This window comes from Suillus bovinus (genome assembly GCF_016758785.1).
Source record: "Suillus bovinus strain UH-Sbo-P2 chromosome Unknown EDB93scaffold_53, whole genome shotgun sequence".
NCBI lineage: Eukaryota > Fungi > Basidiomycota > Agaricomycetes > Boletales > Suillaceae > Suillus > Suillus bovinus.
The window spans coordinates 108,278-135,093 of record NW_024542109.1 but is presented as its reverse complement, the minus strand read 5'-3'; the positions used below and the strand labels follow the sequence as shown (position 1 = coordinate 135,093).

At 45.0% G+C, this 26,816-nt stretch overlaps 6 protein-coding genes across 6 annotated transcripts; 3 read left to right on the top strand and 3 right to left on the bottom strand.

The window, feature by feature from the left end:
- Positions 1-1,004: 1,004 nt before the first annotated feature.
- Positions 1,005-2,980, top strand: EDB93DRAFT_699274 (major facilitator superfamily domain-containing protein; the record flags this gene model as incomplete). Its single annotated transcript, XM_041457138.1, has 8 exons — positions 1,005-1,206; positions 1,258-1,293; positions 1,346-1,391; positions 1,444-1,467; positions 1,516-2,085; positions 2,136-2,381; positions 2,439-2,487; positions 2,548-2,980. 8 exons carry the CDS (start codon positions 1,005-1,007, stop codon positions 2,857-2,859), a joined length of 1,485 nt encoding a protein of 494 aa, XP_041305028.1. The 3' UTR covers positions 2,860-2,980.
- A 281-nt stretch (positions 2,981-3,261) lies between these two features.
- Positions 3,262-3,861, bottom strand: EDB93DRAFT_1298423 (uncharacterized protein; the record flags this gene model as incomplete). Its single annotated transcript, XM_041454642.1, has 1 exon — positions 3,262-3,861. The coding sequence occupies one exon, from the start codon at positions 3,859-3,861 to the stop codon at positions 3,262-3,264; it is 600 nt and encodes a 199-aa protein (XP_041305027.1).
- A 3,114-nt stretch (positions 3,862-6,975) lies between these two features.
- Positions 6,976-7,521, top strand: EDB93DRAFT_1055282 (uncharacterized protein; the record flags this gene model as incomplete). Its single annotated transcript, XM_041444745.1, has 2 exons — positions 6,976-7,144; positions 7,217-7,521. Coding segments are annotated over 2 exons (474 nt in total), but the record flags the coding sequence as incomplete, so codon positions are not given.
- Positions 7,522-14,894: 7,373 nt separating this feature from the next.
- On the top strand, positions 14,895-16,050 carry EDB93DRAFT_1106097 (uncharacterized protein; the record flags this gene model as incomplete). The annotated part of the gene is made up of 6 exons (XM_041447575.1): positions 14,895-15,028; positions 15,161-15,200; positions 15,250-15,273; positions 15,321-15,410; positions 15,461-15,522; positions 15,771-16,050. 6 exons carry the CDS (start codon positions 14,895-14,897, stop codon positions 16,048-16,050), a joined length of 630 nt encoding a protein of 209 aa, XP_041305025.1.
- Positions 16,051-18,002: 1,952 nt separating this feature from the next.
- On the bottom strand, positions 18,003-19,627 carry EDB93DRAFT_1106096 (uncharacterized protein; the record flags this gene model as incomplete). The annotated part of the gene is made up of 7 exons (XM_041447574.1): positions 18,003-18,365; positions 18,427-18,557; positions 18,655-18,728; positions 18,783-18,796; positions 18,919-19,027; positions 19,079-19,213; positions 19,608-19,627. The coding sequence occupies 7 exons, from the start codon at positions 19,625-19,627 to the stop codon at positions 18,003-18,005; spliced, it is 846 nt and encodes a 281-aa protein (XP_041305024.1).
- Positions 19,628-24,510: 4,883 nt separating this feature from the next.
- EDB93DRAFT_1253023 (uncharacterized protein) lies at positions 24,511-25,780 on the bottom strand (the record flags this gene model as incomplete). Its single annotated transcript, XM_041453376.1, has 6 exons — positions 24,511-24,722; positions 24,771-24,980; positions 25,036-25,109; positions 25,164-25,174; positions 25,231-25,473; positions 25,526-25,780. The coding sequence occupies 6 exons, from the start codon at positions 25,778-25,780 to the stop codon at positions 24,511-24,513; spliced, it is 1,005 nt and encodes a 334-aa protein (XP_041305023.1).
- Between the last annotated feature and the right edge of the window lie 1,036 nt (positions 25,781-26,816).

Below are 26,816 nucleotides of genomic sequence, written 5' to 3'. Positions count from 1 at the left end.
GTCTGGCTGCCTTGAGGTATGGTTAAATCGTGTCGGTTTTATTTCGACGTAGGCAGTTTACAACCGTCGACGATATCAGTGAGTCGATTTCTCATCCGAGACATAAAATTCAGATTCTCATCTACTTCACATCATATTCTACGCCGCTGAGAATAGCACGATAACGGTTTCAGTTGTATAATTCAGCCTCATTTTGAGCATTTTCTGACACGTGTTGCTTCAGAAGTAATCGGGGCATTCATTATATATCCATCGGACTACAATGCTCCATCCGTGTTCGAAGCTTCTCAATTGTCCCTGTTTATCGGTCATATTTCCGATCCAAGCAGATTGAAGCTAGCCCGAACACAACCATACTATGTAGGTGGAACGAAGCCAAGTGTTCTCGACACAAGTCTCGAATATGTTGAGCCTGTTCGTCATACTCTCGAATCTTGATAGGGCACATACTCATTGCCGGATTGATTCATTAGTATGCACTGCTGCACATGTCAGTGACAGGCGGCTCAGGGTTGAATCTTCTACTTTAGCCTCAGTGCTTTTTGCCGGGAGTCCGGGACATCGGAATAGGAAGTGTGTCAGAGTACACGGGACCACTTTTTCGGTTATATTTTCGTCTTTCACAAATTTAAAATGGTCGACCTGAAGTGAGAATGACGCACGAAATAGAAAGTATACAAAAATATTCGAACTACTATATATGTAGCACTGCAGTCTGCCGCCCGCTTGTAGTAATATAACATCACGTGTGGCTGTGTTGACAAGTCTGGTTCTTCTAGTTTTCGTATGTTCAAGTCATGAGGCTCACTGCTGCTTGTCCCCCATGACGCATGTTCATGAGATTTCGGCGGTCCCATGTTGCGCCTGATAATGGAACTATCAACACGTTTTGATTTATTACTCAAATATCTACACCGTGACTCGTGGTTTTTTCTCGAACATCATATATATGTTAGTGGTCAGGTCTTACAGAATGCTGGTACGTTCTCCCTGCTGCGCGAGCTATGACCTCTCCCGCTGAAACAACTGTTAGTTCAACAGTAACTCAGCCTACCCCGTTGTCGCTTGTCCCAGCGCAGACGGATCGGACATTCTCGAAAGACTTCGGATGCCTTCCTATTCCGAGACGACTTCGTTACGACCCTGATAAGCCTTTCTACTTCGGAATGTTGCTCAATGTATCTTTCGGAATAGGCAGTACTTTAGGTAAGCCCTGACACCAGGACAGTCATGAATGAGTGTTTAATTTCAACGCAGTCTTTGCCAACCTATATTATTGTCAGCCAATTCTAAGTACGTTGGCCTCGAATTTTCTATGTATTGCCTTAACCTATATGCCTCAAAGTTCAACTATCGGCCTCTTTCCACGTCACATATGACGAGGTGGCAAGGTGTGGATGGCCACAAGTCTAGATGAGAACAGCGAGTCTAACATTCGCACAGAATACCATCGCTAGTTCAAGCTGGGTAAGGTTCCGCAGTTCTTCCCAATGGCTACTCTTGACAGTGGATTAGGTTTGGCATCGGCCTCCTATTCATCACACCACTCGGTGACATCCTTCGTCGGCGCCAGTTGATGTTGCTCTTGGTTGTGCTTTCAACTACCTTAACAATAGGACTCGCAGTTACAAAAAACCTCGTAGTGTTTGAGATCATCTCGTTTCTGATTGGGCTGACGTCTGTCACTCCTCAAGTTCTCGTGCCACTAGCCGCTGATCTTGCTCCTCCCGCCCGTCGTGGATCAGCTATCTCGATTGTCCAGTCAGGTCTTATGCTTGGCGTTCTCATCGCACGCGTGCTGTCTGGCATAGTGGCCAATTTCACGAGTTGGCGATTAGTGTACTGTATGTCTATCGGCATTCAGAGCATTGTCCTGGGTGGTGCATACATGTTACTTCCGGACTATCCAGTAAAGAACCGTGATTTGTCCTATCTTGGGATATTTCGTTCCATGGCGAAATATGTCGTCACAGAACCTCTCGTCGGACAGATCATGTTAACGAACTGGGCTGGCAGCGCATGCTACACCAATTGGTGGGTGACCCTCACGTTCCTACTCGGTGAACCGTCATATTCCTACTCCACGTAAGTAACACTGTCTTATTATCACTCATTCGCTGATGCCGTCGTGTCAGCATGATCATCGGCTTATTTGGCCTCATTGGAATGTTGGGTGTAATTATCGTACCATTCTTTGGTCGTCTGCTCGATCGGCTTGCGCCATGGTGGTCCGCAGTTGTTTCAACTATGCTTCTTTTAGTGTTCCAAGCAGTACAAACTGGGGCGGGAGGCATAAACATTGCCGCGGTCATCATCGCTTGCTTTGGATTAGACATGTTCCGTCAAGTTCAATCCATATCACTCTCTACACTCATGTTTAGGTATAATATCATGCCAGTGTGTTTCGCAGTTCTGCCATACTAATCGATAATAAATAGCATTTCGGAGACTGCGCGCTCGCGTTTGAATGCACTGATGATCATATCAGTGCGTCAATTCTCATTTTCCGTTATGAGCTGGCTTATCAGATAGTCGATGGACTTGCAGGTTTTTCTGGGTCAAGTTACGGGAACGTCCGCCGGGACTGATATTTTTGTTGGATATGGCTGGCGTGCAAATTCTGCGCTTTTCATGGTCATGATTGTCTTCCAGCTCGCTGTCCTTATCCTTAGAGGTCCCCATTGTCCCGGGAATCACTGGTTTGGTTATGAAGGCGGGCTGGGATTATGGAAGGTGTTGCCATCCAAGCAGTCCCAACTAATTGCGAGTGACGATCATGGGAACGCAGGATGCGGTCACCTGGTTGTAGTGTGCAGTGAGAAAGGGGAGGCCAATGGAGGTATCGAGGGGCTCCGTTAGTCCGAAAATTTTTCGAACCGGAACTTGATGCTCGTACTGAACATATTATAATGGTGTTCAAAGTAATTCCTAAAAATTCGGCTAGCTCCATAAAATCTTGGCAAAGTTCGCTTAAGAGTTCAAAGAAATGTCCTGAAAATCCTGACATAAGTGTGGCATAGGTCAGCATCACAGTCGGACTTCAGAACGAGACTTAGTGGTAAAAAATGCGGTCAAACATCATGATGAAATAACAATAGTTATATACATGCATATGTAGATAATATGACTACAAGAATTTCATGAATCTAAGCATACACAAAAGCTATTCAACATGATGAGGTTGCAGGATGAAGGTGTGAGACGAAGGTGTGAAGATGAAGGTGCGAGACAAGACAAAGGGCACAGGACAAAGGAGTGGGATTAAGGGTGCAAGGATGAAGGGCACAGGATGAAGGGTGCGAGGATGAAGGTGCGAGACAAGACGAAGGGTGCAGTACAAAGGTGCAGGATGAAGGTGAGAAGTGGATTAAGGCTTGTTGTGGTAGTGGAAGCAGGTGCTGTTGCAGTTGCAGCAGCAGAGTGCTTGAGAGCAGATGCTGAGGGAGCAGCAGACGAGGGACTCTTCACACTCTGAGAAGCATGCCGCCCAACTTTATCAGTCTTCTTAGTGGCAGGCATTTGTACAGTTAGTATGGGACAGTTTATGGGTGTCTTGCTGGAATGGTCCTTGCCACAAGTATCTGGGTGTGATTGAACATGAGTATGTGAGTGAGAAGGAACTTGTGGGACTGGAAACAGGGAGTAGATACAGCCTGTGCTGACACCTTCCCCATAGCTCATGGAGTTAGATAGGGTGGAGGTAGAGTAGAGTAGAGCAGTTGGGCTGAATGAAGGGTTAGATAGGGTGGGGGCAGAGTAGAGTAGAGCAGTTAGGCCGAATAAAGTCCTGAAGATGGGAGGAAAATGAAGTTTTTCATATGAGGGGTGCAGGTCGAAGGTGCAGGTGGTGAAGTTGGTCATGTGGACAATGTCAGGTGTGTAGAGTGTTGTCGCTGTGCTCAGTGTTGAGCAGAAGAGCTGCCAACTGAAATTAAATCTCCGCTTGAAGATGTTGCCATTTCCGGCAACAGTGTCCCCTATTGATGCAGGTGATAAGGGTTGTTTCTACTGATCCCCCAAGATGCCTCATCTCTCCATGTGCAATCAGCTGCTTGAACAACTGAATCAGGCTGAACTATATAGTGGACGATAGGTTATGGTTCGATTTGCTGATTTGCCATAACTTATTTTGAAGTCCGATCAATGTTTGTCCAGGCTTTTGAACCATTTGTTACAGTACACCTCAAGTTGAATGCAACATAGTGTCACAAGAGGTCACATGCGGTTGTATACTTACAATGGATATAGTTTGACTGTTTCAAGATTTGAGCACGGAGTGACCCTGACCTGACTAATGGACTTAGAGACGACACTGATGGAATGAAGTTATGGTTCAAATATGGAGCCTCATCGGTAAGCCAGTTAGAACTTGAAGAATGCAAGAACACAACTTGATATGCTTCTTTGAATGAGTGACCAGTCCTTCATCTGTGGTCCACTTCAGGTTTATATGTAAGCATCTAGTGGTATTCATTCAATGCTGCCAACTCGTTCACTTGCATCCCCATTTACACAGCCTTATCATGTCCCTTGCCAGATGCCCAACCCTCAAGGAAAAAATGGGTATGCTGTTGCTTGTAAGTACATTGGTGCCAATGCTAGCAGTTCTCGCAAGTTTAACACCTAAGTTGCAGCTTCGGATGAAGCTATACAACCACTAGTGGAACAATTTGTTACTAGTGGCTACACTAACCCAGAAATCATCTCTCATCTTCAAGAACACAATCTTGTCATATCGTGCATCGCATCGAGTCAATTATGTATGCAGGAAAACCTTCTGACTTTGATGAATGCCACATCAGAACCAGCCTTCTGAAAAAATATCATTCACAATGGGGACTTAAGTCTTCTCGTGGTCAGGCACACACCATCGACAGCATAAGCCCTGCTATCGACAGAGGAACAAATTGGGAGTGAGAAGATGGATGTTGTAGATCTGCCACCATATATTGAGGGAGCGGGATGTAGGGTGGTTGTTGATGAAACTGCAGCTGGTAACAAGTCATCTACGAGGACTCTGACTTCTATGATTTTGTCTGGACTGATGAGGAGGACTGTTAGATACTCTATCACTGCAATACGCTAATCAAAAATAACATTGTGTTGTGGATTTGCCCCATATCTCTGCTGATGGCAGCGGACCACAATGAGAGTTGTATGTGACATCTTCAGCTGTAAATGAGAATCATGGTATAGTTGAGTGAGTATTATTTAGTTTGTGGTTGATGTTCCCTGCCTGCTGTCAAGTCCCCTGCCTACTATCTAAATCCTTGATATCAATGGCTAAATTTATGCCCATTAATCCAACTGTGTGGCGGCTCTGTCAGCACTGCAACATTCAATTTGACTCAACCATCCCATTTACCTATGTACACGGGAAAGGTGGCTCTGGTTGTATGTGCTGTCCTGGTTGTGCACAACACTATGAGCAGTGCAAAGCCATAGAAGAGGCACAAAATAGTGGTCTAGGGAATATTGGTGAGTCGATACATGGTGCTTGTCTGAGTCACATTTAGTAATTTGTGGCAGATTTTATGGCTGCAAGTGCAGCAGGCCCTGTGAGGCAGTGTGAGCTTGTCAAGGCAACATCAGGAGCCCAATGAGGAGGTGCAAATATATGGAGGATAGATATAGCACATTGAATTGACAAATTTGAATTTGTTACAGAGAATCTTTTTGCTAGTCAATGCTTTAGCAATTCATTGGCAGCCTTTGGTCAGGTCAATCAAGATATGCCACCTCCTCCTGTTCCATATCCACATGTATGAGGCCCAGGTTAGTATTAAGTTTTATGTCTAAAAGTCCATCGCACGAGCAGCTCAATGACTTGGATGGGTCCAACTTTATAGGTCTTCAAACACTTGGCACTGTAGGCTATACACCCAACCATGCAGTACATCAACTGCATCATAACAAGATGACTCTTGCTGCCTCCTCAGGGCATGTACACCAAGTGGTGATTTACATTGCTCTCCATCACCTCAAGCCTAAGAGTAAGTCAGGTACAGAGTTAGTTAGGGTGCATCACATATGTCTACCATTGTAAGGTGCTTTCTCACAAGATCTGCAGAACATTGAATGTGATGTCTGTGTTCCACTCAATATCACTCGAGCTCAGCTCTGTTTGATTGTAATTGATCAGCTTAATCCATTGTGGGCTGAATGGTCATACAACTATAGTCTGTCGTTACACACTTTAGAGATGCATAAGTCTCCCACACTGATTTTATATGACCCAAGATGACCATCTGAAAAAGCTGATTCTTCAAGAATTCTTCATCTATTCAATAGCAAAAGATCTGATACCCAAGTTTCATGCAAATGCATATGTTGCTATCCTTCTCATCATGTCATACACGCAGTTTCAAGATGCACTGCTCTGGCAAGAGGCATATAGCAATATAGGTCTTTTTAAGTTCCCACACCGTCCACCATGTACAAACTGTAAAATTCACAGAGAGTCACCAATGCTGCGACTAACACAAGTAAGGTAGTATCAGCATTTACCTCTGACTATCAAAAAAACACAAGAAGAAGTTGATGCATGCTGAGAATGGAAGCAGTCCTTCACCTCCACACCCAGCTCAAAAATGTACCAGGACAGTTGTGAGTTGCCAAGGCCTTATACATACTAACACTGCTGACTGTTAATCATTTACAGCACTCGCCACAGTCCCCCTCTGTAAGGTCCTTGTCTGTTATTGTCAATGAGATGTTGCAGAGAGGTGCTACCCAAGTCAAGTCTAAGACTACAAGAAACCGCAGCATTAGCCCCACCAAGCTAGAATCCTCATATATCATAACATCGCAATTCTGTTTGCCTGGCCAATCTCAGGTGCAGGAAGCGATGCAAGCACAAGGAAATATTTACAAACAAGCATCTACTATCAGCGAGTAGCATTTCTTTTTGTTCATCAACCACGGCTCATCAATCTAAGTACAGAATACATCTCTGCAAGCTTTCACTTCTATGATATTCCTTGTATCAGCTTTACAGATCTCATCGCCATACCTTTTAGCATCAATCATCACCAGCATACCATAGCTGCCCTTGCTGTAGACACTAATACAAGGTCAATGATCACCACAGCAGAAAGTTTCAAAACCTGTCATCCTACCATGGTCTCTGTCATAGGTTCTTCTAGTTCATCCTCACTCTCTATCCTGTCAGCCACGCAGCTCATCACTAAAAGAGTCTTCTTCCAGGACAACCAAGTGAAAGGGTGCCGTTGGTGGTTTGGAAGAAAGGATGAACTTAGTAAGATGCTCGATGAAGTAAACTGCTTGTACTGGGGTGGATCCTTGGTTGGGATGGCATATATGTTTGTTGATGAGATGCTGAAGACTGGTAAAGTGAGCCAGGATGTTGTGGATAATATACCACGTCTTTGTGTTGTTCATGCTGCACTGGCTATCCCCGACAGTCTTGATGGCAGCCTCAATGCTATCTATCTCGTTGAGAAGAAGATCCATGGCAGATTCAACAAGTATATCAATAACAATTCTGCTGTTCCCACTGATGTTACAAGAACATCTAGACGCTTGGGCCCCTACCATTTTTCTCCTAATCCTCCTCGTATCAGCCCTCGCGTCATACCCTTACCCCGACCTTACCCTTGTTATCCTTGTCATCCTCGCATTCCCTTTCGCTCTCTACCTGTCGCTTCAGCAAAGCCAGTACATCTGGCCAGATCCTTTCGCTGACAAAGCATACCCATGCTCCATTCCTGCCACCTAACTGATCCTGTGGACAGTCCCCTTACCCTTACCGTCAGGACGGTAACCTATGATACGATGCACGACGCATCCCCGTTGCCCTTTTCCTTTCTTGATCTCTGACTCAGTGCGCAGTCGCACATGCGACCTATAGATAACTCCGCAGTTGCACGATCGTGCCTCTGCGCGTTTCACTTCTTATTTTCGACCTTTGACTCATTCTCTTATCCAGCACGTTCTGCCTCGCCTGTGTCTCAATGCGAACATGCTTCCCTTTTATGGTTATCCCCTTTACTGATTGCTTATCTTGGTAGTACGAGTTATCATCCAACTAATACCTCTCCTGTCCTCTATATAAACTCGCTACCATGTACTATATTCCCTAACTTGAATCTACTTGGTTCTTGACCTCCTACTCTCACCAGAGTGATCCTTTCTGCCTCGCCAGCAGTCTATATTCTATCTTCTTATCTGCTCTTCGCGGATAAGCCTATAGTCTCGATCTTTACTCATCGACTTCGTCGACGAGCAAAAGCCCCTGTTAATTAGTCGGACTTCTGTCCTTCTAATTAATGACGATCTTACGATTAACCTTTGGGTGTCGTAAGCCTAGGCCGATATAGCTTATTGTCTCGCACCCGCTTGACATAAGCTACCCGATTTGGACATAGGCATCAAACCTTACTTGCCGAAGCCTCGCCAAGTAAGACCCCTAACCTTGGGCTAGCCCAAGGACGTCCTCGACCAGTTGACTGACACACGCTCTGTTTGAGCGTCGCCAACAGATACCACCCAAGTCGTAACACTAGCTGGTGTTTTCCATGGGGTTCTCTTTGCCAGAGATTGCCCTCGATAACGAAGAAGTGCACTGTAGAGATTCACATAATTACAGGCTTGCAACGCATAATACTTCAGTCCATACCATCCAGGTTCGCAGCACCAACTCACAGCATCACTCCCTGACCTTTCCCAAGCTATATCCATATCAGGCGACGCTTTCCTGCGATTTCATCGCCCTGTCATCCAGGAGCATCTACCCACTGTCCAGCAAGTCTCCCTGGTATGTATTTTTGCTTTTATTCAATATGGCACCATATTAGAGCATGGACCCTGACTTACATACCTTATTACATACATTATCTCACACTTGACTCACTTAGCGAGACACATATATAGGTCCGCATTTTTCACCCTTTAGAAAATTACACCACTCCTTACCTTAGTGGAGTTCCCTCATGATGTCCATAGCCAGATTGAGAATTTATTAGCAGTCTTTTGTTTTCATTGAGCCCTCATTTATTGCTCATTGCATTTCGTATTTTCGCATTTTTGCTATTTCACATTTCGTGTTCCCGTGCCTCGTGCGCATGTCACTCACTTCACACAGCCGCTGCGCGACTGTGGATTTGTCTTCTTTGCTTTCCCTTGGATCGAATGTGCTTGTCCCTGCAAGCATAGCAGACTAGGCATCGCACTGATCACTATATCAGCTTCTTGTGTCCCTCCCCTTGCATTTACCATTTGACCAACAGCTGAGTTGATTCACCTTCAGCACGGTGTAGTTGACAAATGCTGCGAATTCGTGATCTGAAAGGTCAGCGGGTCTTTTGCGCGAAATAAGGAACTCTTTGGTTAAGACAAGCAACACGTCTAATGCTTGCACGGCCTCTGAGCAAGGGATGATTGGTTCTGGTTCTTCTTCTAGTGCAATGTCTAGAAAGATGCGATGTACCGGTGCGCGCGAGTCAAAAGATGTGTGCACGTTCTGATGCGCATGGTGGACGAGTTCCGTGCAACTGCTCATGACACGTTGCATTCTATCATTGAGTATCGCAACTCCAAATGAGTACGCGCGATCTATCCAATCTTCATGGTCATCATCCTCCTTGAGAGGATCCTCATCAGCAAGCGGCCTCCTTGAGAGACCGTCAATGCCTTTGTGCTTTGTTGCAGAGATGTGAATGAGTTTGAACGAAAATAATAGAATGCCTGCAATCCATTGATTAATGGTTGTGTTAGGCTGCAAATCCGGATTATTGATCATACCTTTGATATATTTTGCATTGACTTCAACGGTGAGATTCTTGACTCCAAAAATGAATACGCAAACTGTGCAAAGCGCGCAAAAGAGTCCATAGAGCTCTAGCTTTGCTTGCGAGTATCAGCTTTCCACCTCGTTCAGCACTATGCTGCCAAAACGATTAGGATATTCCTTGCCATCTGCGCCTACTTGCAGCAGAATGAACCCGATCGTGATGTTGGACGCGTCCACAGTGAGGATGACTTTGTGCTTGCTCTCATAATTGAGGCGGCAAAGAGTGGGAGACTCTAATACTGAGTCCTTGAGCATCTGATACAATTCGCGTTCTTCAGGTCCAAAGACAAACAGAATATCTTTCCTGGTAAGATTAGTTAGCAGGCGTGCTTTGCACACGAAATCACAGATGAAAATGCGAAGAACACTGCAGGTTCCCAAGAAACCATGGACTTGCGACTGGTTGGTAGGTTCTGGCCAATCTCGTATCTTCTGGACTTTAGTGTCTTTGGGTACACGACCCTCGAAAGTACACTTATGTCCAACAATGACTGTGCTCGGCGTGGCGAGAACAAACTTTGTTGCACTGACTGTAACACCAACATTTTCGAGCTGCTGTAAGATGTGATGCATGACGATTAGGTGCTCCCAGATGAAGTGATGCATTCTGGGATTTTCGGGTATGGTCTCATAAGTACTGTCTGCGAGTTCATATCACGTCTTGATGGACTTGACCGTGATATCGTCAATGAACAGGAGTGTATGTTTCGGAATCTCATCCTGTAAAATAAAGGCTACGTCGCCTTGGAAAATCTGTGCTGCATTAGTATGACCCTGTGGTAAGGTGATCAACCTATGCGGGCCTAAAGGCGTGCCAAACATAGTTAGATTGCGCGACTCTTCATGAAGCGCGCGCTGGTCATATCCGGAGTATAAGTCCATCATGCCATATATCACGTAACCCGCAAAGGATTCTGCGAGGTGTTCAACGAATAGGGGTACTGATGTGTTGTGAATTGTCACCGCGTTGAGTGGCTGCAAGTTGTGAACTAGGCGGAGCGATTTGCCATCTTTCCTGACTACACAAAACCAGTGTGAGCGATATGTGGCCGTTGAGGGCTCATATATGCCCAATGTGATTTTCTCCTTAATGATGTGCATGACTTCATCTATTGTGGACGGTGGAACTGGAATATTGCACTGCGACCCTGGCATGTGCGGGACTGTCAGAATCTTGTATGGCAGGAAGTACCTTTCATCAAGGCGGCCGCACTCAGATGCTTCCCAAGCGAACATGAGTTTGTGCATGTGGACTAGCCAGCATACAAGCTTAGCTTCCTCTGGCCATAGCCAGTTCACAGGATCGAAATTCAACTTATCTGCGTGCACTTGCATGAGGCAGATACCTGGAACAAAATCAGGGGGGTGAGTGGGCAATGGAATTAGTCCTACTAGAGGATCAGGTGGTAGTTCGCGAACAACATGATACTCGGGCGGGGTAGCCATGAGTATGCTGCAAACTTTCTTTGCGACTGGTTTGTATACCAGCGTGTGGATAACGGGATCATATTCATAGCATGTGTTAAACGCAGCTATGTTTGGAACATGAAATGCTGTGCTGGAAGAGGTTAGATGCGCGTATAGCACAGACTGCAGAAGAAAGAAATGAGAGTGTGAAAAAGAGATGGGAATGAGGGATGATGATGAAATTAACAAATGTGATGTAGTGATAGTGCTCCTTGAGAGCAAATGAGATATTGCGCGATGCAAGCGAAGAAACATTAGCAATATATGAAGAAGAGAATGAGTGTGATGGACAAAGCAAGGAGCATGAACACTCTATAGTTTCTCCCCACATATGCTGCGGATCATTGATACTTAAAAATCCTGACCCCCAACCTCAGCGACGTTGACATGTGAGTGTGTATGTGTAGCTTCACCACAGGGCGCACTGTGTACCGCGACTTGGCAGTTTCTGACCCAAGGGAGGGTCAGGATGCGCATCTCTTTGTGCGTATTCAGATCCGTTAATAAAATGTCTTGCGCTCTGCTAGGGAGGTCAAACGTGCGACAAGAAGTAAGAGTGAAAAACGGGCATCCAAGCAGAACCTCAAAGTTTGCGTGCTCCGTTACCTGGACCTGGAAGTACATAGGACCTCCTCCGAAATCGAGCGGGATATTTTCGATGACACCGAGCATCAAATCGCGCGAAGTATTTACCAACTCCATGCGCATGCAGTAATCTGACCGCAGACCAACTCTGAGTGATTGCCAAACTTCCCTTGGCATTACAACAACTTCCGTGCCCTGATCTAGGATGCAGGTAAGTGTCTGGCCGCCTAAGGTAGTTGCGTGAATACACCTCAGTGGCATGAAGTGATCCACTATGATGTGTCTGTCATCGCTACACAAATGCACATCTTCATACTCGTGCATCCAATGATGCGAAATAGGGTGACTTGACAGCTCGTTGACTGAGACTGTTGTGACAGTGACCCGTTGATTGGTCGACATGTTGTGGAGGTTTTTCCAAATGTCAGGTGATATGGCTAAGACATCGCGCACAGGGATGCTGATTGCGACATCTAGGATCTGATCAGTAATGCACTTTTCGGCACCTTTGTCCTCGAGCGGACAGGTTAAACAATAAGTGCCCAAAGGCGCAGGTGCTACTGGCACTGCTACTGCTACTGCTGGTGCTGAGGGGGGCGAAACATTAGCGGTCTTTTTCATGGGAGGCATGTATGCTAGGGCTTGGGTAGTGCACTCAAGTTCACGCTCGTCCTTGTCTTTCTCGGACTTGGACTCAATGATCGTGTGTACGAATGCGGATGGATCAACATCCAAAATGCATTCTACCTTGGCTGGTGCGCGGTACCATAAACCTACATGAGCGCTGCTAGCGTCCATGCTCTTCTCGCTTTCGATCATACAATCTACGTGATCCTTCAATAACCATTCATGTCCGACGACGCGATTGCTGTTAGGTATGATGAGGTTATAGTTCTCATCCAACTTACACTTTCCTGTGTTGAGGTATTTTTCACACTCCGGACAACGCACAATGAAATGATCAAGGTTGCCGCAGAACATGCAACCATCCAACACTTGAGTAGTGCGCTGACACTGATATTCATGCTTGGTCACCGAACCTTGCACGAGCTGTTGTGCTGGCATCGATGCGACCACAGGGAGTAAACTTGCTAATGGCACTGTAACTTGCATATTGGTGACGGGTGCAGGCGAAGCAGGTGCCATAGCTGGCAATAAGAATATTGCTGCATCATAGACATTCTTCCACGGGTAAGGGTCCTCATGATGATGGTCTGGGAACTTAATTAGTAGGTGAGTGCGTGTGAGCATCTGGACATTGCTAGGCAGTCCTTCTAGGAATATGCAATCGCGTTCCGCTGAGCCTACTCTATCCTTGTCTAGGAGCAGCTGCATTATCTTGCGGAAATCATGATAGTACAAGCTCAACTCATTGACAGATGGCATTGGCATCGTGGCATACTTTCACACTGTAAAGAGTAAATCTCTGCTGGGCTCAGCAGAAATTGTACTACCTAGTCAACAATGTTTAGGTAGATCTTAGCATGACTTATGCTACTATACTTGCAGAGCAAGTGTGTTCAATCCTAAAGGGATTGCTAATTGGTATTAGTAGTAAAAATGCATCAGTAATGCAAAGAACAGATTGTCCAATGGTGCGAAACAATGTCTGAAGGTAATCCGATGATGTCCGAAGGTACTTATCCAATGTCCAAAGCCAAAGTGTGATGTCTGAGATTTCGGACTTTCAGACTTCACGATAATAGGTCGGAAACTTTATAATGAGTGTTGGATTGCGAGCGGTATGCGTGAGTATAACAAGTGACGGAGTATGATGGTGAACGAATGGTAATATTTCGCAATGCAACTAAGAACTACGAGAATATTCTGGGTGATCCGCAGAGTCAGGAAATGGCTCCTAACTACTGGATGATGATTGCTACGGGTCACTACAGAGTATTTAAGTAAGTATGTAGAAATTTGGAATACTACAGGCGAAGATAGTAGCGATATATTTCAGGTCCGATGTCCTATGTAATAAGACATGAGGTGCTGCGGACATGTAATAACGTGGTACGAATGTCAGAAAACGTGCATGGGAATAACTACGCACCTAGTGAGGCTAGTTCGGATGGACAGGACACGGGATGGACAAGTGCGCGCAAAGTGCGATCGGCCAATGCGATGTCCGAAGGTCCGATGCACCGGATCCGATATGGAGTGGCTTGGACATGTGCGAAAGTGCGTTGGACATGTGCACATATGTTTCGGGTGTTGACATGAGTATGAAAATATGTGGTTTCGAGCCCAATGCTGCGACCATTGCTACAATGCGCACACAAACACAAACACTCAGAAAAACAAGAGATTTCTCAAAACAAATAAGCCAGGCCTTGCAGGTTGTTGAGCACAGTGAGCTCAATGGCTCCTACTGTCTCATCAATGTACCTGACAATGTTGAACAACTCTTTGTGGTTGTTGCTGATGCTGAATCACACACAAACCTCACTTGCAATTTTATTAAGGGTGACTCTGGGAGTCAGATTGATTGCATTTCAGGCCAAAACAGGAGGTCCTTATATAGACAAATCTACGTGGCTATGCTAATTTACTCCCGCGTACCTAGGTATATTCAATTTTCATTTTCTCACGTATATAGATATACTGCATTATTTGTCATAGATCATAATACCTGTGTGAATCGTACGTAGGTGAACATGATTTGTCAGGCTTAGTCATAGATCAGCTGACTGTGGTAAGAGAACATGGTTTACATAATGTGTTGAAACTTGTTTGTATTTGGTGTTATTTAGAGACGTAGCATATGTCATAAAGCAAAACTGGGTAACACGTGTATTTAAAGTTTCCTGAAAGTTCCTGCAAACAAACATATGTAGGAAATATTTTTCATGGAAGCTTCAGATGTGTGAGAATCTAGCTGAGTCATCTTCGAGCCAAATAACACAAAATTCGTTCCATGCAAAATTCCCGAAAAATATTTGCTAACACCGCACGGTCATGCACCAGACCAGTTTGGTGCAGGTCACCGTGATTCCCTGAACCTGTACCAGCACCAGCACCTCCCAAAGTGATGTTAGTTCCACCAATTGATACACTTGTTGGCTGGATAACCAACAAGGGCAAACAGCCTGACTGCGGGTCTCACAGATTGAGAGAAGTTGACTTGGACACTGAGACCAGCAGGAAGAAATGCAAGGTTGTCAAGTGAATCTCGAAAACCATTATCTCCGACACGGAGGATGAGGATAACTGACCAACAGGGACCATTGTGGTTAGACAGGTGTGTCTTGCCTTTATCATCTTCAACTCACCACTCACATCCACTTAGCTGACTAGGATGGGTGCATCTTTGCCCGCAGTGCCAACAAAGTCCAAGGTAAGCAAGATGGCGACATTAGCCAATCTTATTGCTAAATCTTTACCAGGATGCGACCAAAGAGGTCAAACAGGTGAGATTTACCTTAGATGTTCTTGATAGACACTTCACTGGCTTTAGGTGGAAGCAAAGACTAAGATTGGCCAAGTGCAGCCAAAGGCGAAAGGAAAGGGAAAGGAGAAGGCCGAGAAAACTGCCAAGCCAGAACAGGTGTGTTTGGGCAACTTTATTTCAGTGACTGATTACTCACTATCTCATAGTACATTCCCGGCTGTCAGAGATGTGATGACGAGCCTTGTCTGGTTATCATTGGATGCGAGGGGTAGGTAATCAAGTCCTGCTCCAAGTGCCACATCATGAAGGTCTGATGTGACCGACCGGAATCAGTCGATGATGTCAGTCCTGCACCAACTCTGCAGATGCCAAAGTCACATCCCTCGGCCAAAAAGCCTATGTCTAGGACCACCAGAGTGGTCATGTGTCAGCGTCAACCAACACTGATCTTGGTGTCTGAGGACCCTATGGATGATACTGGTCAGTCATTTTCTGGTTTGTGATGACAATATTTAGACTGATGGAACAGGACTTCAACTCGCGTATCTCCTCCATGCATACTAAACTTTTGGTGATGCAGCTCAATGTCGGCACCACGGTAACATTGGTCAATGGACTTGTCGGCATGGTAGAGAAGCTTCGGCAGGAGCAAGTTGTTCCCAATCCATTGTTCCAACCACCAACGATGAGCTATGGCAATAGTTCCTTTGCCACAGCATTTGGCATGAGATACTTGAACAGTGTTTATGGCCCTTTGGTTCCTCCCATCCCACAGTCGGCCAATATTGGTCAATAGTCAGTATATGGCCCATCCGGTCATCTTGACATGCAGGGCACCACATTCACTAGTGGACAAGCATCTTCTGCATTTGAAATCGCTGGTCCCTCATCTACTCCTGCTGCTGTTGGACCCCATTGCCCTACCACATCACCTGTTTCTACCATGTGCCCCCTTCCCTGATCATCCGCTGATTATAGTTGTACCATGTAATTTATCACACATGATTTGGTTGACTCAATACTCCAGTAGATCATTCAGTTGTGAATAAATAAACTTCGGGGTGAATTCCATGTATATTGATTAATTCAATTATTGAGTATGTTAGCTATATACTATAGTTTACTGGGCACATTTTGACCAAGATAATCTTGTGAAAATAAAAGCCAGTCACTTATGACCTATCTATTGACCAACCACCCTATCCATCATATTTTACCAAGGTGGTCTAAGTATAGTGCAAGGTACTTCATGAACACCAACCTATTGACCAACAAGTGGCTGTTACATATCAGTGTAGAATTTTGTCTAATCTATACATATCACTAGCAACTATTGACCGACCACCTCATCCACCATATTCATATTTGGCTGTGGTCCTGAAATATATACATTGTATAAGATTGTCCATGAATACCAATACATTGACCAATTAGTACCCATGACCCATTTATATGCTTAGAATGTCGGCCCATCTGTATATATCATTACCACTGCCCACTCAGCCCACCTGTTTGGATCTGGTACATATTTCATCTGCTACCTACCAATGTCAATAGAAAAGTGTACACTATACACCATGGGCCCACTGTTGGTATCACATACACACTTGAGGCCGGCCTACCGGTTGCTATCAGATATATGCTTGAGATTGGCCCACCTGCTCATATCAGGCACACATTTCATACACTAACCACAAAAGTACATGAAAAGTGTACACTTATCTACTATACCCTATATCACATACTATGGGCCCACTGTGGGTATCACATACGCACTTCACCAGCCCACCTGTTGGTATTGGATACACACTTGAGATCGGCCTACCTGCTTATATCAGGCACATAATTTATACACTAACCACCAAAGTCAATGAAAAAGTGTACACTCATTGACTATACCACATACTATGGGCCTACTGTTGGTATCACATACACACTTGACATTGGCCCACCTGTATTTAACACAACAATACATTGATGGGCCCACATAGGCTGGCCTGTGTAGAACAGGGATATTTCAACCTTGGCTGTATGTATTATATAAGGGTAAAGTGACTGCAGTATGTGTGGATTTGGGCTGATTCAGCTTATCCTCTGCAAACATGGTGCCAGTCACCATATAAGAAGTGAGTAATATTGCTCTGTACTTGAGAGTTAAGGACATATTATATTGATTATTAGGCCTGAGAAAGACACACCACAGAACACCATATTCAACTATCATGTTTCAAAGGTCTGCATACATTCAGAGCATTGTGTTGGATTTCTCAAAGGTTGATGGTCATCATTAAAAGGCTTGCAAGTTCATATTGATGGTCAAAAGGGGATTCAGTATGCTGGACTCTGGATCACTGCTTGCATTCACTTGCACAACTTTGCAATTCAACACGAGGATAAGGGCAACATCACAAATGATCAATTTTTCAGAAGCGGAGTCAAATATGTCAAGGATCAACGAGAACTAGAATGTGAGTGGCAACAAAAGCAAAGGGAGAAGGCAGCTAATATTGAAAGAGTATGGGATGAAAGTAGCGAAGTTCTGCTGTTGGAAGCAAAGATTAAATGAGAGACTCTGAAAGAGGAATTACTCAAATGGCTGGATACTTAGAAAGGAGTGGAACTTGAAAGGAGAGGATGGTAGAGATGTGAGTGGAAGATAAGCTAGTTAAGAGACAGATCAATAGCCCATGGAATAGATGATCCAGAATGAGAAGAGCCACTCTGACATGAGGGACCAGCAAAGCTAGATTAAGCTCGTAGATGCTCGAGTTCAATTTGCCGTTCAAGCATGACAAGCTCATGTGCATATTGTCGTTCAGCTTTGGCAGCCTTAAACTGGAGGCAAGAATCAAACTCAGCCTGTTTTTGATCTTGCTTTGCCTGAATCCGCAGAGTATGTTCTTGCTCCCACACTCGAGCAACTTTTACCCTCAACTCACCAAGGGAGGTGGTAAGGTCCTCAATATGGCTGTGCATTGACTTTTGCTTCTGGCCACTTGTACGATGGACAAAAGATGGCTCAGACTTAACACATGGAGCAGGTGTCATAGGCTTGTTGGAGGGTGACAAGAGAGGAGTGAAGACGGTGCTTGATTTGTCATCATCCATGGTCTGCCAGAACATTGTGAAATTATTTAAAGTGTACTCAAAGGAATAACATAATACTACACACCTGAGAACAGTTGAGGACACTTAGATCAAGCTGAGATGCACTGTTAGACATGGCAGAGTGGTCCACAGCAGGACTCTCATGATACAAGGCACTCATCTGTTTGTACCACGGAAACTTATTTTTGACTTGGTCTATACAAGAAAAAGCTGTTAGCTCACGTCACAGACACTCATTGAATCATACTCCATGCATTAAAAATCTCACTGCCAAAGATTATCTCATCCTCACAATCAGCATCAATTAATCCCTGACCAGTCTGTAACATCAAATCACGGTGCTTTATGAATGCCTTGCATAGTCCACTGTACATAATTTTAAGCTTTCAATACAACATTAAATTAAAGTGAAATACTTACTTTGTCACACGGTTCTTGACAGTTTATGCAAGGTCATTGAGGTCTACATCCTTCCATTGTGAGTCCTCATGATTAAGAAAAGGGCTGTAGCCAATTGCCGGTAAAGACTTGTAGGGCAGTCTCCAGTTGAAGCAACCTTGCCGCTACCAAGTAGCGCAAATCCAAATGCTTTGCAATAGGTGTTACTCTCCTCAATGAGAGTGAGTAATGAGTCTGTAAGGTGGTGGTTCTCAGGTTTAGACCAACTAGCTCATACAAAGAGTCAGTAGAGTGCATCATAGTACTGGACAACTCACACAACAAGAATAGACCTTTTCTTGTCTGCTGTCCCAGCAGCCTCCCAAGGATCTAAATTCTCTTTCGAATCAGTAGCTGTGGGTTTAGCATGGGATTTTGGCCTGGCTTTTGCTTGCCTTTGCCATTGCTGAATTCTGGGCAGCAGCAAGGTGTGTTTCTAGCAACTCCCTTGTCATGGTCATCGGCAGCCACATCACTCAAATAATGAGCTATTTGGCAATCAGATAACACTGGATTTTAGAGTCCATGCCATTGATGCTGAATGAAACCAACAAGTTATTGAAACCAAGTCATTTTCCACAGACTGTCAAAAACAGAATCGAAAACAGCCTCAAAACTCAACTTTGAACATCCCTACTATCAGAGTGTGAATTGTAAAGATTATTGAGGCTAATGAGGGATTGCTGTAGCCTAAGGCTAGTTCTATGGTAGGTGATAGGTTACAGTTTGATTTGCCGATTTGCTGTGACTTATTTTTGAAATCCGATCAATATTTGTTTCAGTACTGTGAAATTTATTAGTGTATACCTATGATTTATTTTCACCATGTTATGGTCCTGTCACAATCACACATTCCCAACTCCCAGTTTAGGTTTTGTCTGCAGCAAACATCTATTTCTCTGTCAACGCACCTGTGGGAATTTCACAAGATTTGGCACGTGATGATTTCCAACCCACTTTGGTCAATATCACCACTCAACTTCGAGATTTCACATCCTCATTTATTACTTTATATCGGTACCAGAGTGCACATGGTGCTTGTAGCTCTACCCTCCTCACTTAGTAACTGCCTTTGGTGTAGCCAGGTGGTGAATAGTGTAAATAGGTGGAGCTCGCACTGAATTTTGTCTCTACTCTGTGCATGGCAAGAACAAAGTTTCGCAGAAAAATGAGTATCTTTGCACTCGACAAAAACTGGTTTTTTGCCTTTGACTTTCCTTGCCCTCCCTCTTGTTCAATCACCACCTTGAGCACTATCACTTGCTGCTGGCTTGTCACCTCTGTCTCTGTTCACCTTCCTGCAGCACTCTAGCACGATCCTGCTGTTCTCCAATGTTTGTGATTTGAAACATGCCAAGCTATCGACAGCCGTGCCTTCTGACCAATCTCTTCATAAGCGAATTACTTGGCCAATCCTTGTCTCACTTTTTTCCCATCCATGTTTGGTCCATGATTTTCATGTGAATGCTGAACATGTTGGGTCTTGTCTTCAGCCATGCCTCCTCCAACATATGACTTTAGGGAGAAGACAGTCCTATGGTTCCAGGTGGAGAATATTTTGTGCAAATCCAGTTTGTGCTGATTGTTCCATCCTCGAATGTCTCACTTTGTGGTATTTGAACCTCCATCTATTCTCACACTTCTTGTGTTTCTCTAGATCTGTTTTTCGCTGTTTTGTGGTAGGTAAACTGCCCAATATCTATATTTTTTTTTCATTTACTCACCGTCTTGCAGAACAACATGTTCCTCTCAAAAGTACCATGCCATGTTTCGTGTGTCCTGCATGAACGTCAATTGTCCACCACATTCAGTTATGCATGCGCCTTTTGACTACCCCATATACTATGATTCTGTTTATTACCCGCAATATCACCTATCCTGTTTTTCTTCACCCCAAACCTTTTGTGCTTGGCTGTCACGAGCTCTTGTTGATCATGGCATGATCTGCTGTTCGTGTCATACGTCATTTGTGGGATGTGTTTTGTTTGATGGTGACTTGGTTATAGTGACCGATTGTAAGGTTTCTGTGTTCTTACCTCTCATCACAATTGAATCCTCCACTTACACTCACTGTGCTGTGTTCCATCAATTGGACTCTGGCCATCCTGTTGATGTACACTTGTGTGCTCTTTCCTCTCTTAACCATTTACCCCCTTGCTTCCAGTCAGGGATCCTTATGTGCTGTAGACAGACCTGAAGATGCTGATGGTTTGCTTGCATATGCAAAACAGCAAGCAGCAATTCGTCGTGGTCTGCATGCGAAGTCATTTGAATAGGATTCCAAGAGAGGAGGAGGAAGCACAACAGTAACATAAAGGATAAACATCTTAAGGTACATGAACAGATTTTTTGTTACATGAAGGCTTGCAATCCAAATGCACAACAAAACTTGTTACACTTGTGCTCTGACTTGAAGTTGTCAAATGCTATAGTGCAGTTCCCATCACCAAAATTATTTGCAAAATCACTGAAAGTTGTGTAAGTCTAGAGGGACGCTACAAAGAGAGAATGCTGATGAACAAGCCCGTAATCACTTGACAATCAGTAAGAAGATCACCAGCACCTATATGCTAATCAGCAACCTTCTCCCCAGTACTAGCAGTAGAGTTACCTTGGAAATACAAGAGGTAAACCATTAAATTGGTAAGTTGATATTGGACATGCTGTACAAAGCATAGGAATAGTCCGATGGCTACTTCTTGGCCCTGAATGCTATCAGTTGTTACGACTTGGGTGGTATCTGTTGGCGACGCTCAAACAGAGCGTGTGTCGTCAATGGTCGAGGACGTCCTTGGGCTAGCCCAAGGTTAGGGGTCTTACTTGGCGAGGCTTCAGCAAGTAAGGTTTGATGCCTATGTCCAAATCGGGTAGCTTATGTCAAGCGGGTGCGAGACAATAAGCTATATCGGCCTAGGCTTACGACACCCAAAGGTTAATCGTAAGATCGTCATTAATTAGAAGGACAGAAGTCCGACTAATTAACAGGGGCTTTTGCTCGTCGACGAAGTCGATGAGTAAAGATCGAGACTATAGGCTTATCCGCGAAGAGCAGATAAGAAGATAGAATATAGACTGCTGGCGAGGCAGAAAGGATCACTCTGGTGAGAGTAGGAGGTCAAGAACCAAGTAGATTCAAGTTAGGGAATATAGTACATGGTAGCGAGTTTATATAGAGGACAGGAGAGGTATTAGTTGGATGATAACTCGTACTACCAAGATAAGCAATCAGTAAAGGGGATAACCATAAAAGGGAAGCATGTTCGCATTGAGACACAGGCGAGGCAGAACGTGCTGGATAAGAGAATGAGTCAAAGGTCGAAAATAAGAAGTGAAACGCGCAGAGGCACGATCGTGCAACTGCGGAGTTATCTATAGGTCGCATGTGCGACTGCGCACTGAGTCAGAGATCAAGAAAGGAAAAGGGCAACGGGGATGCGTCGTGCATCGTATCATAGGTTACTGTCCTGACGGTAAGGGTAAGGGGACTGTCCACAGGATCAGTCAGGTGGCAGGAACGGAGCATGGGTATGCTTCGTCAGCGAAAGGATCTGGCCAGATGTACTGGCTTTGCTGAAGCGACAGGTAGAGAGCGAAAGGGAATGCGAGGATGACAAGGATAACAAGGGTAAGGTCGGGGTAAGGGTATGACGCGAGGGCTGATACGAGGAGGATTAGGAGAAAAATGGTAGGGGCCCAAGCGTCTAGATGTTCTTGTAACAGCTAGTAGTGCCACCGCGCAAGTGATATCGCCTTCTTAAGGAAGCACATGACGACCTTGGCCATAAAGGTGTTTATACCACATGCATGTGGTTGCTACTACACTTTTGGTGGCTGCACATCATCGAAGACATTAAATGGTACACACGAACATGCCATGATTGTCAGGTTTGCCAGATGCAAAAACTGCATATTCTGCTGACAGTTCTGATACCAGGAGGTTTGTTTTGCAAAGTGCACATTGACACGATGAAGATGCCCAGAGCGGGTGGATTTGAATATCTTGTGCAAGCGCACTGCACACTAACATCATACCCCGAATGGTGCATGTTGCGCAAAGAGAATACCAAAATGCTGACCGCTTTTATTTTTGAAGAACTCCTTTGTAGATGGGGTCCAATCACCAAGATCATGACCGATAATGGCCCTGCATATAGACTTGTGGTAGATGAACTCGCATGAAAGTACGGGATTCACCCAATTTGCATTTTGCTGTATAACTCGCAGGCGAACGGTATAGTCGAAAGATGACACCAAGATGTCCGGGAGGCCATCATCAAAAGTTGCAACAGTGATGACTCACAATGGTATCAAGTTGTTCATTCTGTTTTCTGGGCCAAGCACATTACTATTCATCATGCGATGGGCCTATCACCCTATTTTATGGTTCACAGCGTCGAGCCTATATTTCCGTTCAATTTAGCTGAAGCTACCTTTCTCGCTCCTTTGCCAAGCCGAGGCACATTTACCACCGCTGACCTTATAGCATGGTGCACGCGCCAATTACAGAAACGCGAAGCTGATCTTGACGCAATCAAAGATCAGGTAGTCAAAGCACGATTCAAGTCTGTTCATAATTTTGAGAAATGCTTCTGTGCATCTATCAAATCGTATGACTTCAAACTCAGCATGCTAGTTCTAGTCTGCAACTCAAAAGTCAAGTACGAACTTAGCAAAAAGACCAAGCCGTGCTATCTTGGACCAATGATGGTTGTGCAGCACATGAAAGGAGGTTCCTATATGCTCGCCGAGCTAGATGGCGCAATATCGAAGCTTTGCTTTGCCACATTTTGTGTGATACCATATTATCCATGTCATGAAGATCGCGTATCCTTCACAAAGATGATTGGAATAGACAACAAAAGTATAGACCATTTGGAAGCTAACAAAACTATAGAACCCTATGAAGACGAACCCAAGCGCGCGCAAGATGAATAGTGCGTGGAGGCTCGCTCATCGCATACTCTCATATCCACACCCCCACATTCCCAAATTCTTGACACTCGCACTCGTACATATCATCCCGCAATCACAATAACAAAAACATCGCAAAAATAAAGAAAATACAAAAACACAGTCTCGCTAGAAGTATTTACTCTCCATTTTACCCTGGGTTTCATCCGGCGATCTCAGTTTCTCTCTCACATCTCGCATATAACCCGTGCATTCACTGAACATAACACAAATGCAGACTCTATTATATCGCGTGCATCGCGCATAATATCCAAAACAGTATATACAGATAAGTTCTCCTAATTGACTCGCGCATGCATAACCATCCACATAGACCTTCTATTTCAAATGCACGAAGCCGCGCCATGCACATTTTACATAGACTATACCCGATCACTATAATCACTCATAGCAGGAATAGATGCAGACAGTCGCACGAAGAAGACAAGTCAAGCGCGAAGCTTGCGCGACCACACATATATCACTAATTATTTTTCCTTTTCATTCTAACTATACCATGTTCACTCACAAGTACTATTTCATTTATATCCAGGCCCAATGGATTCTCTTGACATGGACATGGACACGGATAGGGACTTAAGCAAGAATCACGTGAAAATGTTCAGACACAATGAAAACCTGATATATTGTTTATAGTACAACATGAAGCAGGCACGCGGAGATATGGAAAGAAGTATGGTACAGCGCAAAGAAGATGCGCGAAAAGAACAGAGAAAAAGGAAAACTAAGTGGGGTCTATCTACTTCTTGGAGCACTCCTGCTCCGCAACAAAGTCCTTCATTTCCTTCCCCATGTCCCTCCACTCATCTCCCCATGCATAGAGCTTGTTGCTCATGACGGTGAATTCAATTTGTTGAGCGCGTGCCTGCCGACAGGTGTTCAGCACAAAGCGCGCATATTCTTCCTTCAACGCGCGAAGGCTCGCGTTCTCCTTGGTAAGGCATGCAACCTCTGTGTGAAGTCAAGTGTTCTCCACATCCGCATCCACCCATGACCCACTTGCAACCGCACGAATGGGCAAAGGAGCCAACAGGCAAGCTGACTGTTCTGGAGCGGGAGGAGGGACCTCCACAACTTCGACCTCAACCTCGGACTCGCCAGTATGGTCAGCATCATCCGCTGAAGTAAGACCTATTGCCATGCTACCACCAGCAACACGAGCTGCCTTGCAAGCAGGACCCACAGTACCGGCAGCCTTGCGTTTTGCAGCTAAGTCGAAAAAGTTAATATAAGGTCAGAGATAATGTTACGCAAAAACACTCACCAAATGAGCACGCGACATGGGACTTGTCGCATGGCGCACAACGCGAAGTACAACCCTCCATGCACGAGATCTTGCTCGAAGTGCATCATTCGCACTTCAGCTTGTTGGTCCTCTCAGTGGACATGCACCTGCCTAATTTCTATCGCGACAAATCATTAGCAAAAAGAAGGAAAAAACAGAAAAACGATCACTCACTGGTCTGCCCATGTCCTCACCTGCATCCACCTCCTTTTTCTTCCCCTTCCCTTTCTCGTGTCCTGCGCACACCATGCTCACCTCCACCATCAGCCTTTCAGCTGCCTTCTTCCAGTCGCCTACCATCTTGCGGGCGACCAGCGCCCACTTCTTAATGTTGGTCAGCACCGCCTTCTCCTCATCGGAAAGAGCGAGCAACATGCCCGCCTCATTCGCATCGTGGTGGCACGCGCAGATGTTAGCCTGTAAAGAAAGCTGGTCAGTCAAACTAAAACACGCCACACAAAGACAGCACGTCCCACTCGTGCAGCCACGTCTCAATATCCTGAAGCAGTTCCTGCTTAAGGTCCGGACGCGTCATTTTGGACGCATCAACCTTCACAAGCACCATGACCCACGCCTGGGTGATGCGAGTGTTGTCTGATTCAGATTCGGGCACAGGACTACCGCGTGCCGAACCCTCCTTGGGCGCCACACCACTGACAGGGGCCTCAGGCTCAGGAGAAGGTCCTCGAATGGAATTGAGGATGTCAAGGTCGAAGGATGTCATTGGTTAAGATAGTAGAGGATGTCGTGGTAGTGGTGAAAGATGGAAAAGCAACACGTTGCCACATAGAGCTCTTTTAACCGCACTGACCACAATTATGTCAGCATTCACGCTAATTCCTGAAGTCATGAGGCCGACCGCCGGCACTTTGCTTTCGGAATACAGACCGCATGCATGTGACCCCCAATTTGTCGAAATTTCTCTAAGTCCATTTGCACAAATGTGCGCGCGCGCTGACTGGGGACAGTCAGATTCTAAAGTCTCCCGCTGTTGTAGAGCCTTGCGTCTCCACATGCACTTCCCTCTGAATTCTCCCACTTTCCCTATAAACTCCAGCTCTAATCCACAGGATTTGTCTAGTGCATCAGTGCACTTATATTTTATTTCGCAGCTTTCGCACGCAACCTCGCGGGTTCGCACACTTCGCACATCTGCACTTGCATTGTCCATGCACTCGTCCGTCTGTCCATCCCATGTCCTTAGATGTTCATTGGTGCGTTTTTCCATCATATTCCCTTTTCAATTAATTGGTTTCCATCACTAATACTTGGCTCTGCGCTTCGTGCATAACCGAGACCCTGTTACATACACCGCATACTATTTTAGCCTGTTTGGCTCATTACATCGGACCTGCGCACCTAGCGCTGCTTAGCTACTTTACTTATACCCTCCTATTACTTATATTCTGGGTCAATTTTCCACCCACTTTCTCTGTGTCTCTAGATACTAAGAATTTCACTCGTTGTTTGCAAGTTGTAAGGATCACATATCCTTTGTGCCCCGACCAGCGCTTCAAAACCAAGCGTTCGGACGAAAGTCCAAACCAACCACGTAACTCACGGATGCGAACAAGCGTCACATTCGCATCCAAGTTACGAGGTTACATCCTTCGTCTCTTACTATCATTATCTCACTGTCGTCGACAACCAGCTCGCTCTCCCGCCTTCCTTACACGATACCCAGACATCTATAAACCTTCTTTCGTCACTATTCTCATAATCCCTCCCTTGACACACCGAAAACAGCCAAAACCAATATG